The sequence below is a fragment of the Apteryx rowi genome, unplaced genomic scaffold (genome assembly GCF_003343035.1).
Source record: "Apteryx rowi isolate R43461 unplaced genomic scaffold, aptRow1 scaffold_2, whole genome shotgun sequence".
NCBI classification, from domain to species: Eukaryota; Metazoa; Chordata; class Aves; order Apterygiformes; family Apterygidae; genus Apteryx; species Apteryx rowi.
The window spans coordinates 10039212-10052919 of NW_020448307.1; the positions used below are offsets into that span (position 1 = coordinate 10039212).

General features: G+C 45.4%; 1 protein-coding gene across 1 annotated transcript; it reads left to right on the forward strand.

The window, feature by feature from the left end:
* Window positions 1–1113: 1113 nt before the first annotated feature.
* Window positions 1114–12329, forward strand: LOC112964771 (ovoinhibitor-like). The gene is made up of 16 exons (XM_026063295.1): window positions 1114–1168; window positions 1916–1935; window positions 2805–2941; window positions 3379–3439; window positions 3948–4081; window positions 4529–4589; window positions 5659–5795; window positions 6257–6317; window positions 7182–7318; window positions 7796–7856; window positions 9076–9212; window positions 9332–9392; window positions 10678–10814; window positions 11259–11319; window positions 11680–11795; window positions 12284–12329. The coding sequence occupies exons 1-16, from the start codon at window positions 1114–1116 to the stop codon at window positions 12327–12329; spliced, it is 1422 nt and encodes a 473-aa protein (XP_025919080.1).
* The last annotated feature ends 1379 nt before the right edge of the window (window positions 12330–13708 follow it).

Sequence of the window (13708 nt, forward strand, 5' to 3'; positions counted from 1 at the left end):
CAGACCTGCAGGTCCAGTAGTTATACTATTTCATAAAAGTCTGCTTGGTACACGTGCGGTACAAGGTGACTAGAGACTACCAACTGGCACAGCTCTGTTTACACAAAGGAGCAAAAGTGTTCAGGACCAATCCCAGCTCTGTTGCTTTAATACTGGGCAAGACTTCAGGGGCGATTTGAAGAAAAATAAATACATAAAGTGCAAAGGGATAATGTGCACTGTGAATTTTCTGAAGGAAATCATGCATGGGCTGATACCAATCTTTACAAAGTTGGCTGGCTTCCTAGATAAAAGGAATACAGTAGATCTAGTGTACCTGAACTTCAAAGCTTTTGATCTGCTGCCCTGTGGGATACTGTCAGTCAGGCTTGGAGAGGCAGATGAGGAACTGGCTACAGGAGAGATGATAGTGTAGGATCAGGGGGGACCGTGGATCTGGATGGAAGTTATCAGTGAACAGTCAAAGGGATGATTCGGGGGACCAAACTTAATATTTTTGCTACTTGCCTTAGAAGAGAAAAAGTTGGCACATGGAACAGACCACTGCTGAGATTTTAAAACAGAAGAAGAACAGAATTTCTCCAGCAGAGAATTGGGTGACCTTCTGGACTGAAATTGTCTGGACTCAAACTGGGATGAAATACAGTGGTGAAAAGTGCAAAAATCATGCTGTGAGGTTTAATAATGAGGATTTCAGCTATCAGCTGGGAGCTCAGTGGAAAACTACAGAGGATGGGAAAGACCTAACTGTATTTAGTGAGCCCCATGGTAAATGTAAGCCTGGAACATGCCATGGCTGGGTGAGGAGGAGTGCAGTTGTGGGGCACGGGGGCAGAGCCAGGAGGAAGGCAGCCTGGCATTGCATCTGGTTCCCCTCGACCATYCGGCCATGCAGAAAGCCCCTTCCCGGCATTTACTCCTGTGTCAATCATTAGCCAGAAATCCAGATCTGGGTAAATATATTCTGGCTTCCAGTGTTGATGACAAGATTGGAATGTTACATAATAAGGTGGGACCGTTTGACAGTATAGGGTGTTATATACTCCTGCTCGTGAACTTCGCCTCCTACACCACACGCTTGCAACCTGCACAGACGAGGCACTGCTGTTGACCATGAAGCTAACGGGGGTCTTCGTGCAGGTGGCTGTAACCCTGTGCTGCTTCTTAGGTGAGTAATTCCTATGACGCTGCTCAGATCTCTGCAGCTGAGTCAGAGGCTAGGTTATTAGTAAAGTGTTTGAGTCTYGTAAAGTGGAGGAGAGTCTTCTTCTGTGAAGAAATATTCTGCCTGAGAAAGTGCAGCAAAAAATCAGACTGAAATTTCAGCAAGCCTCATACAGACAACTGTTTTCATCTTCTCATTTTATAGGAATAAAATATTGAAGGAGCAGTTCTAGTGCAGGGCAAGAACTTATATGTTGAATGTAAGGGCAAAATAAAAGTTACCTCTGTCTGAGTGAGCAATGAAAATGAAAACTTTAACTCCTAGGTTTACTCTGCAAGGTTGCTGTGCTGTTCCCTGCAGCTGAGAAGCACGTGACCGAAGATGGACAGTTTCAGTGGTCAACAGTCTTCTTAAATATGCATGTCCTCTAACTTCTTAATGTCAGATACAAACTCTTTTAGAAAAGGTTAAACTATGAAAATGCACAATGTAAATTACCCCTATCATTTCCCTGTAACRTCTTAGGAATTGATTAATTTATTGWCTCTCCCTTTCTGTCTCCCCTCAAAAGTACAATGAAACTTTATTAATACACCCTATCACCATCTACAGTCATGATGCAATATTTTCCTAAATGCAATAAACCAGTCATCAGCGGTTGCTGGATTTAACTATTTCATGACATTTCCATATGTCATCTCTGCATATCAATAATTTTTTTTTCTTTTATGTCTCTGGTTTTTTTTTTAGATACTGTCTTTGGAGTTGAGGTGAGTTACAGATCTTTCCATTTATCCTGTTCTTTTCCTGGTCYCTGGTAGAATAGCAATAGCATGTAACCATTTGATGACCACGTGGATTAAATCTAATGAAAGCTTGGCTGTTYGAATAATATTTGCCAGTGTATGATTGAAAAATACTGCCAATTTCGTGAGAAAATAAAACATCTACCATTTTTATGCTATTTTCAGTTMATTAAATAAAACAAAGAAAGCATTAGTAATTGTATAATTCTACTATATCAACTCTTAGACATAATTGATCTACTCCTGCAGTCAAAGGCAGTAGGTTACAGCCTCAAGAGGAAAACTAACCTAAGATGATATGCCTGAAAGCATCAAAGACCATGATTCAGATAATTTTTCTATACAGTAATACCCACAGAATTGTGTCCCTCAAATAGGTTTTACATACATATACTTAGCGATGGAAACAGCAGGGTATGTGCGATAGATTTGTCTGCAGGTTCTGCCCACACAGCTACGAGTGCTGAGACTCCGGTAGCTCACCAGAGACTGCAGCGTGCTTGGGAAACCTTTTAGACTCAGCGCTCGGGGGCTCTGGAGGAAGGCCAGGCTCCCAATTACCAGCCGCCTTCATTAGGCTGTCACCTCACCTACAGSGAGCCTTCCTCCGTGCCCCCCGGACTCCTGCCTCAGAGGAAAGCCTCATCAGAAACTTTTGCAGGGAAGATTCACTCCTCCCGGCCGCCTGGAGGGATTCAGAATAATTCCTCTAGTTTACCTCCTGGCTGGAGCTGCAGGGGCTGYTGCTGGGGCGGGGGGAGCTCGCACGGGGTGGGGTGTCTTTCGGCATCGCAGCCTGCAGCGGGGCTGACGGCGGCACRCCGCTTGCACAGGTCGACTGCAGCCAGTATCCCAGCAGCACCACTAAGGACGGCACCGACTGGGTAGCCTGCCCGAGGAACTTCTCGCCCGTGTGCGGCACAGACGGCTCCACGTACAGCAACGAATGCGGCATCTGCCTCCACAACAGGTGAGTCTTGCGCCACAGGCGCTGCGCCGACCGGGCAGCGCTGTGCAGTGCGCCTGGTGTCAGCCCTTGAAATACCGGCATTTCTTCGTAGACTTTAGAAAGTCCCTCGGGAGTGGGTTTGCCCTGAGCTCCCACAGCGCTTCCTCCTCCGCCTCCTGGCGTGGGCTGCTGAGGCAGGTCGCAGCTCTGAGTGTGGCTGGAGGAGGAATAAGCTGATTCTTATTGCAAAGGAGCAGACCAGCTGCTTCCCACTGGCCCACTAGAAACCCAGCAGATACTGGCAGAAGTAGCAGGGCAATAGATTAGAGGTAAGAGTGGCAGTTACGTGCTCCAAAAGGCACAGAGGAGCATATGAGTTAGCACCTAGGCACTGACTCCTCCAGTCTGGAGGCRACGACTGCTCTTCGCAATCCCTGACAGAAGTTGTCTTCTTCTAGGCAGCACAGGAGCCATGTTGGTAAACAGCACGATGGAGAATGCGAGCAGAAACTTATTCAGGTAAGTGCAATAGCAAGGCAAAATCTTACTCTGCTGGTGTCCATGGAAGACTTCTGTTGGCTGTAGAAGTGGACAGTCCAGCCACCATATAAGAGGAACATAGTCCAAAGGAAAATAAAACGTTGGTCTGCACAGTCCAAAGGGAATTAAAAAATGATGATAGCCAAGGCCCAGAAGGTTTTATGTGCCATATGGTACTACGTCTCTCTGTTTTTCTAGTGCAGACTCCTAACCTCTGGACTCAGGAATAAGATGAAAATGTCATGTTGGCTGAAGGTTGGATCTCACAGCCTAGTTAGTTCCAGTAAGATCTCACGAAAGTCCTCACAAAGCCAGAATGAACAGTCCTTCTTTCTATGCCATTTTCTTCAGCATGAGAGAATTCCCACAACATTGGCTCCAACTGCTTTTGGAGCCCCAAAGGCTGAGACAGAGTAAGGATRCTATAAAGGAGCATTATTTCTTTCTATCAAAAGTGAATTCTGTTCTGTTACTGCTATTTTTACAGGTCGACTGCAGTAGGTACCGTAGAGCTACAAAAGCTGGTGAAGTCCTGGTAGCCTGTCCAAGGATACTGGAACCAGTCTGTGGCTCTGACAGCTTCACTTATGACAACGAATGTGGGATCTGTGCCTATAATGCGTAAGTGGTGTGCGTAGAACCTCCTCTCTGGACAATCACCAATATTTAAGGCTCTCAGAAGCGTTCCTTTAAAACGCTAGTCTTTCTTCAGTCTGGGTTCTCAGTAGGTCTCTCTGGAACTATCAGTTTGCAATTTCTCCAGCCAGCTTGAGCTTTCTTCCCCAACCTCTGTGCTCATGTGTGGAATCACAAAAGAGCTGGAGGATAACACAGAGCAGAGCCATGAGCCCATCAGAATGGTATTCGTAATACTGCAGGATAAGGAAATAATGTGTTTGATGCTCAAAGAGTGACTGCTACCATCCTCTGGGCATATTCAGATTAAACTCAGACAGTTCTAGCATCCCATGCACTGGGTAGGACCTTGCTTTCTTGTTCTAGTGTCTAGACTATAATGGAGAAAGTGACTCTCAGAGCTCTCTAACCAAAGCAGCTCTTTTTTTCCAGAGAACATCATGCCAACATTAGTAAAAAGTATGATGGAGAATGCAAGCATGAGATTGTCTCGGTAAGTGCAATAGAAGTCAAAATCCATCTCTTACTGCTGTTAGTAGAGAGAATGCCACTGACTTCCCTAGGAAATTGTGAAAGTGCCATATGACAGGGCTTACGAGGGTCCCAGCCCAGGCTCTAGCKTTCTGCAAGTGAGAGTGGATTTCTCATCCTCCTTGCCCCGAAAGAAAGGGTGACCCCACTCATACCACACCAAAAAAGACAAAGGAGACAGGAAATGGGTATGAAATATGAAGCTGTAGTCACCCAGTGCTGTAGAGTGCACTTTCCTTCATACTAAGCTGGCTTTTGTGCCCAGGAAAAGGGGAGGCCCAAGAGACCAGCGTATTTAGTTCTTTGGGTGCTGGATTTTCCTTGACAGTGTGTTGTGCAGGCTGGCAGTTTTCTTTCTGAACATCACAAGCTTCTCCACCCTTTGCAACAGGGACTCAAAACTCCCATGCTAGTTGTTTTTGCAGACATAATGAAACTCATAAGAGCACTAAGCATACATATTTATAGGGTTTAGCTTATTGTATATTTATAATTAGTTCTACACGAGGCAGAACAGTCTGGTGCCTCAGGAAGAAAAGCTTATATATTTCAGAACAAAAATCTGGGGATGTAGAAAGTCCATTCCCCAACTGATAGATAACTATTTCTTCTTTATCCTTTCAAATCCCATTGCTTAACTACATGAAATCTGAACTATTAAGTAATCACAGCACTGGAGAAAAGGGAGAAAAACAATCCAAACTACAACAATACTAGTCAGATTTTTAGCTGGTGAAAAAAGGTTCCCAACAAATTGAAGAGAATTTTGTTGGTGAGAATGGGCCCAAAGTTTTGTATGTTCCTTCTGTCTGAAGGATCCCTTCTCCAAGATGGGTCCTTTCTCTCCACTCCTAGACAACTAGGATAATGTTCAGAAATCCCATTTCTGATAGAAGATTTAGTTTAAGTGTATCAGGGCTTTGTCCTGTTGCAGAAACTGTGAAGGCTGGGATACAGAACAGAAAGGTTTTGCATGGACTTTTCTCACATAACAATGGCTCTACCAGATCTAACTCTCCTTATTTTAATAGATTGACTGCAGCCGGTACCCAACAGAAGTCACTGAAGATGGCAAAACATTAGTATCCTGTCCAAGGGTCCTGCGTCCAGTTTGTGGCACAGATGGTTTTACATATGATAATGAATGTGGGATCTGTGCCCATAATGGGTAAGTGCCATACACAGAGCATTCCTTCTAAGTTACCAGCAGCACTTAGCAGTCCTGGTAACAGTCCTTTTATATTTCTGCTTATGCCTATTTCTTCAAGCCTCTTAGAAACCGGCTTATTTTTGGGTCTTTCTTGAGTTTCCTTCCGATTTCCTTTTTGTTGTCATGAAGGGAAACTTGGAAGAGTCAGATGACAGCTCTTTGGATTAGTCTGTAGGCTGGCCAGTGACTGAGCAGATGAAGGAATAGTTCAGAATATCACTTTAAATTATATGTTTTTAGAAGATGTGACGAGCTTGTTAACGAGTAGAATAATGTAGCTATTTTGATACACTCCTGTAGAGGCTGAAACATTAATTTGCCAGGTATTTGCTCTATGCTATATCTGATTCATTTTGCATCTGAATATGACCAGGAGCTTAAGCATTAAGTTCCTCGACTTCATTGTCTCCCTCTTCCAGAGAGCAAAGGACCCATGTTGGCAAAAAGCATGATGGAAAATGCAAACAGGACGTTCCTGAAGTGAGTACAATATAAGGCATATTTCTCCTCTTGCCTATATTAACTGAAAGATTCCCTGAGGCTACCTCTACTCTGAAAGTGAGCTGGCCTGAAGCCTGGCTTTCTCCACATGTCCACTAAGCCTTGTGAGCCCCCTGCGTTCAGGACGCCTACAAATCCCATCTGTCTTGAGGCAGGTGTCATCTGGGCCCTCCTTGCCTACAAAGCCCTGGCAGATGGGCTGCATGTGAGCCGCTGTGCTAGGCACAGAGTCTACATTACAAATTCACGCCTACGCCAACCTTTGGAGTGGGGGGTGTATTCTGGTATACGGAGCACACCTGAAGTTTTGCTCCAGGCATATCAGCTGAGAGGTCCCAGAGCTCACTTCTAGGACACGCCAGCACATAAATGTGGAAGTCAGTCAGTTTGATAGCAGGTCTTCCTTTGAGGATGATCTTCAATTGCATTATCAGCGAAGTCCAATTTGTTTCACTATTTTGTTGTGGKTTTTTTATTTATTTCTGTAGTACAGAATGACATGGGGCTGTTTCTTTCTGGTTTTCTGACCTACTTTTCAAACAGTTTTGCTCAGGTTGTAAACCCCTGGAGTCAGAAGTAAAGTTGGGTGGCATTTGGGATTGACCTAGCTAGTTGCACTAGTGGTTGGATGTCTCACAAACTATGCAGTGCTGTGTAGTTCCTTGTTTGCATGAGGGGATTCATGCAGAGCTGATTCAGGCTGGTTTTGAGAAAGCTGAAATGCAACACCAGTGTTGTCTCGGCATCCAAGCATAAAAGACATGGAGACAAATGGGAGATTACTCTAGGTTTTGTCTCAGAAAACACATGCTTCCATGGTGCTGATACTCCTGCTTTTTGCAGCTTGACTGCAGTCAATACGCATCAGAAGTGACTAAGGATGGTAGACCCCGGGTGCTATGTCAGAGGATCCTGCTCCCAGTCTGTGGCACGGATGGGTTTACTTATGGCAATGAGTGTGACCTCTGTGCCCATAACATGTAAGTACAGCGCATAGGACTTCCCTTTGGGGGTAACTAGCCATGGTTAGTGCTCCAGGCAGCTCTTCTCTAAATATCAGCATGTCTATAAATGTATTTCTATTCATCTTTCAATCTCCTGAAGCCCCATCACCTTGATTTTCTTCCCTGACCCTCTGTTAGTGCTCATCAAGGGAGCTGGGGAAGAGCCAAATGTCAATCTGTGCATACTGTGAGGGCTGTGGTATCTGAGCAAAGGAAAGGGTGGATGGGACTGCTACCTAGCACACTGTGAGGAGACCTGATATGTCTGTTACTGTTAGGACTATGCTTGCTAAGGACAGGGAGAAGATAGCTAATTAGGCAGTGAGATGCTTCCTTTATCATAAATATTGACTATGAATGAGGTCCACTTTTTATGGTGCCTATGTGTCCTGTGGCTTACATGGTGAGCACGCTAATGTGTGAGCACACTAACACCAACCTCTGCCCTTTCAGAGAACACGGAACTGATATTAAGAAGAGCCATGACGGAAGATGTAAGGAGAAAAGTCTCCCAGTAAGTCTAAATAGATGTAAAATAAGTGCTCTAGCCTGCTCTCCCTACAGTATCCAGAAACACCCTGGCTGCCTTTGCTGAGCTATCTGTCTTCCCAAATGCGCAGAGGGTTGCTGCACAGCCCTTGTGCTGGCACTGCATTGCTCCCTAGCTGCTTGCAGCAGCTGCTGCCGACATACTGTGCATCAGGGCGAGAGAGAACGGGAATAGCCCAGGACTTCAGAAACAAAATGTCCCAGTACTGCAGATCTCTGAACTGAAATCATTAGAAGCAGCCCAAGAACCAGGCAGCCTATTTTAGGGTGGTAGGAAAAGAAGGCAGAAGAACCTGTTAGATATCAGCGTATTCTTTCAGTTTTAGGATTTCCATTGCAATACACAGGCAGGTTAGAAAACCCTCATGCTCCAGTTAGCCAGGAAACCTCTGCTCCTAGCTACAGATACAGAAATAGCTTTATAAACATCCACAGTAACAATACATGCTGATAAAATCTCTATGCATTTATTCTGCATACGCAAAGCAGCTCTAAAGCACTGAGAATAACTTCATGCACCCGGAGGGAAAGCAATATGATTTGAATAATAAAGACACTGTTATCTTTGCTTTAATTTGTCCTTGGACCATGTGAGAAATTTGGGTAATAAGAGACACTACACTGGGGAAACTATGCAAAACGACAGTAAAAGGTCAGACGCTTAGCTAATGTAGACCGACTTCCACTGCTATTAACAAGAGTTTGCCTGTTTATCCTCAAATATTTGAAGTGCCACTTTTTATATATTGTAAGGTTTTTTACAACACAATCGGGTGAAATGGTCCTTGCTGCTATTTTGAAACTGCTGAAACTAAATCTCAGATTTAGTTAGCTCTATGTCAAACTGGACTTAATGTAAAACCCTTTAAATCTGATTCCTTGGGTGAAATGTTTGTTCTAAAACCTAGTCAATTTTCTTCAGGACATGGAAAACTTGCATACATACTTGTCTGGGAAAATGATCTTTCCTGTCAGCTCTTCTTTTCTTCCCTCTGTTAGCAGACAATATTGAAGCCAACTAAAATTACTTACTTCATTTCTAAAGGAAGACTAAAATTAAAATACAACCCTATTTTTTCTCTAGCAGAAGCTTTTAAAATCTGGAGGAATAGAGCAGGCAGACTGCAGATGAGACATTTTTGTTTCACAGCGGCTGACTTGGCTCTGCTGTTTTATCTCCCCAGGTTGACTGCAGTAGATATCTGTCCAGTACTACCAAAACCGGTGAAGCCATCTCATCCTGCCCCTTTGTCCTGCACGAGGTCTGTGGAACGGACGGCGTCACCTATGGCAATGACTGCGCCCTGTGTGCCCATAACTTGTAAGCCCTGGCRATCCTCCGCTGAGCAATCAACAGTCCTTCACAGCGCCTGCTGCCTGGACCAAGAGGGAGGGAGTCACTCACTGAGCTTTCTTAACTCCCCTTTCTCTCTCTTCTAGAGAATTTGGAACCAATGTAGGCAAAAAGCATGATGGAAAATGCATAGAGGAAGTTCCTCAAGTAAGTGAAACTTAAAAAAAAAATAAATAGGAGCTTGAGGTGATGCTGAGTGCATAACTTAAGTGCTGGCTAGTTTTGATAGCCTGGCCTCCACCGGGTCACATAGTTCATGCTGCCCTTCCTTCCACGGGTGAATACCCACCTCCTGACAACAGGAATATTGTGCACTTCCTGCACACAGTCTTAAGAAGAAAGAAAGGAGGACAAGTGAGGAATGAGTTCTGAGACAGGTAACAAATGATTTAAGGCACTATGAGAAGAAATCCCTTTCCCACAGCAGTCCATCATAGGGCAGCAGGAACTTAGCAGTCTGTTTTGGCAATATGGGAAGGGAACACAGAGGACCCCAGGGTGCCTCTGTRTTTTCTTCTTTCTGCAGACTTAAGTTTTACAAAAGGATGTTTTGCAAAGATTAGAAAATCAGTGTGTCTGTGTTTTGAATGTTGATTCCTAATGTCCCAGGGGATTCAAACCCCTCTCTGTTTTTCTTGCAAATTCAATGTAATCTAATGTATACCAACAATGAATCTTGTAAAAATACCAAATTAACTATATTTGACCAGCTCTAAATGATTTACACCCACCGAGGAATAGAAAAACAAAGTTGTCTCATTAGCATGTGTTTGAAAGAGTCAACATCCTGAGTCAGATATTTCATTTCTATACAAACAGAGTATGAAATGTCATCCTTTGTTTCCCTAGTACACACTGTGCTCAGACCGGGTGAGACACATAAATCAGTAAGGAAGAACTCACACTGGGGAAACTAGGGGTGCTAAAATGCCAGTTCTTCAACCAGTGTAAATCAGCCTCATTTGCTGTCAGTCCTCCTGGCAGATTTCAACACTCGGAGCCAGCCCATTGGAACAAAAGGCCTGTTGGCACGTCCCCCCCCAGCTCTTGTGGGCCATGAAAAACTCCTTGGTCACGGTCWGCTCTCTAGTACGGACTGGATAAATCATTCCATTTTGATTTGCAGATTGTTGTTAAGCTGCATTTTATAATATCGCAGTAGGCTCAGCGAGGTATAAGRGCGTCACAATAAATACAAAGCTGAGGGAGAGATGTGTCCCTTCAGCCTCATTTCAGCCTTCTCCAGCTGAAGGCTCTGGAAGGAAATTGCCATGTTACTACTGCTCGGGTTTCAATGGAAGAATGAGTTAATATATAACCCTAATTTATCCTATGGCCGATCCAAAAAGGCAGGGGTATAAGCGGGGGTGTTGGGTCTGGGCGCTGCTGGAGCAGAGGCCATACCAGAGCTTTTGCTGTGTTTGCTTCCCAGCTCAACTGCAGCAAGTACCGAACAGTCACTACAGATGACGGCAAGCATCTGATGCTCTGCCCGATGATCTACGCTCCCATCTGTGCTACYGATGGCGTCACTTACGCCAGTGAATGCACGCTGTGCGCCCACAATCTGTAAGTACACACACTTCTCCYGGGGGCACTGGCAGTGGCTGTGGTTTGACGGGTCCCCACGAACGCCGAGCAGCATGCCGAGGCCTGCATCTGAAATGCTACGTTGGACGGGGGAGCCGAACGCCACCGCGACCTGCCAGCTCCCCTRTCTGTCCCTTCAGCCTCCCTCGTTTCCCTGCTGCCCGGGTTGGTGTTCGAGATGGGCATTCAGCAAGGACCAGGCCACTGCTCCGAGTCCCGCAAAGGGGCATGCAGTGGCTGGCAAGACCACTAGTCCCAAAGACACGGCCCCTGTCCATAAGATCACACACTAATACGGCACAGGCGATGCTAAGCTAGTTTGTCTGAAAGTCGCTTGTATGCTACATGTGAGTCAGGCTGTGGTCTCGCGSTGCGGTTGTAACGGCGAAGTTTGACACTAATGTCAGCGTCTCTTTCCTCCAGAGAGCATCGGAGCAGTCTTGGCAAAAGAAACGACGGAAGATGTGCAGAAGATGTTACAAAAGTGAGTGAGAACAGAAGGAAACAAGGAGCCAGGGCCCGTGTCTGTTACAGTCCTGGGGGCTGTGCTCTGCTCTGAGTTACAGATGGGGGAGCGGTGTTCAGACCTGAGGAGATCACCTGGGAATTTCACAGTGGTCATAAAACAGCCATCATCCATCCCATTGCTCCACAGCAGGGCAAGGAGGAGTGAACAGGAGTAGTATGAGATCACATCTGCCACCAGGAAGAAACTTTYTGAGTCAGTTATTATCCTGATCTCACGACAGAGTCTCACTTCTTGGGGTGGTGTCATTCCTGTTGCTGGGGACTGCAGTTTGGTCTCAGGCAAGCCACAGAATCTCTGTCATTCCTCTGTCTGCAGGATTATTGCAGCAGCTTCCAAGAACCCTCGCTTATATGCACCATGGAATATATGCCACACTGTGGCTCCGACGGCAAAACATACAGCAACAAATGTACTTTCTGCAATGCATTCCTGTACGTACAGAAATAAGTCASCTCTGTTGCATGGTCATTTCCTGCACCTGCTGAAAATGCAGGCCTGTTTCCTTAATGTGGTTTTGACTGACTGGTTATGGGCTTGTGCTGGACGTTTCTGGTGCACCATAAATTGTGCAAGGAGATGGGGGGGGGTTAGAGGAAAATATGAAGGACCCATTTCTGTGGATCTGTACATGGCTTYCTGGTTTTAACACCAAAGCCATTTTACTCATGTACACCAGCACACAATTTGTTCCAGAAGCACATCAGGGCATGGGAAAAGTATTTCATGAAACAGCTGGAAGTGTGTGAAATCTTATATCTTTCCTTTAATGATAATAATGAAAGGAAGCAGCTGAGATTTTGAGAATGTTCATCATTAGGCAAGATTAAGTCAACACTTCTTGKGCTAGTGCAGTGGGGAACAGTGCTTCTGTGCCGAATGTGCTCTGTGTCTAATCCATCTCTTCTCCTTTTCTCACCAGGGAGAGCAACAGGACTCTCACACTCAATTCTCGGAGCACATGCTAACTACACTGGAGCCCAGCTCAGGAAGAAAAAATCTCTTGTGTGTGACTCCCCATGGGCTGATCTTCCCTAACAGCTTTCCTTCAGCTTGTCTTGTTTCCTCCTATCTCCTGAAACACTTTTTGTTCAATAAACTCACTTGGCAACATTTCTCTGTCTTATTTTAATGCCACATTCTTCCACCCCTCACATGGTACCTCCAATGCTGCAGATTCATTCTTCTATCGATGTCCTCCTTCACCAGACACATGGGCAAACCATTTTTTTCCCTGCTGTCCCTCAGTGCCGACCCCACTCCTAGGAGGAACCCGGCTTCCCCTTGGAGCCCCAGGCACTTCCTTACTCCTTACAGTCTCACTGGCAAGATTAATCTCATCTAGCCCTTAATGTCTCCATGTGTTCTCATCATCTAGACTCCCTTTTTTACAGTCAGTGCAGGGAAACAGGCACCCTGAGGGCATGGTCCAGCTCCTCCAAGGGGCAATATCTAAAACAAGGTGGACGGCCTGCTCACAAGAAGAGTGCTTTCTCGCTGTTGACTGGGAAGGGAAACTTGCTGCCTAGCTGAGAGGTGCCCCATCCCGGCTCCTGCTGTCAGCACTGTCTGCACAGCCTGCCACATGGAAGAGGCAGCAGCTGCTGTCAGCAAAGGTGATGTAAGCCTGTCTCCACTGAATTGACCTCAGCACCATGTACTGTTATAGGATATAAACTACAGGAGGGGCACATTGAGCTCCCTTCAGGGTCACAGAGAGCAGAAAAGTCCACTCACAAAAGCCTTTGATTTATTAATGCACCAGAATAGCTCCAGGCCTGGTACCTCGCGGGAGCTGAGCAGAAATCACACCTGTAGTGTGGGACAGCCCTGATAAATCACTGCAGCCGCCTTGCTTCTAAAGCCATACGAGAGGGAAAAGGATGCAGAGGAGGGCTGGTGACCAGTTTTAACAAGATATATTGCAAACCATAGGAAAGTGGGTCTGCATAATAGTCATGTTTTGGCCTATATAGGAGACCAAAGAGTTCAGGACACGATGATTACATTTTCTGTCACTTTTGTCTCCATATGGATGGCAGGGTGGGAGGGGGAGCTGGGGGCCACTCTCCGGCTAATGGCAATATAGTTACAACCACTGCATCTAGTTTGGCACTAGGTCCCCCAAGATAAGGCTATTTCTAGTCCAATATTTAGGGCATTAAAGGACTTCTAGACTAAAGCTATAGCCTCCCTGATTCAATGTCCTATTGTAGTTTACCAGAGAGTAACACAATTATTTGGACCCATTTGGAAAGTCACTCTTTGAATTGTCAGGCTAGATTAATGCACTGAAGGCAAATGTTCCAGACTTGGAGATATTCTGGGTATTGTATCAGGGAATAAG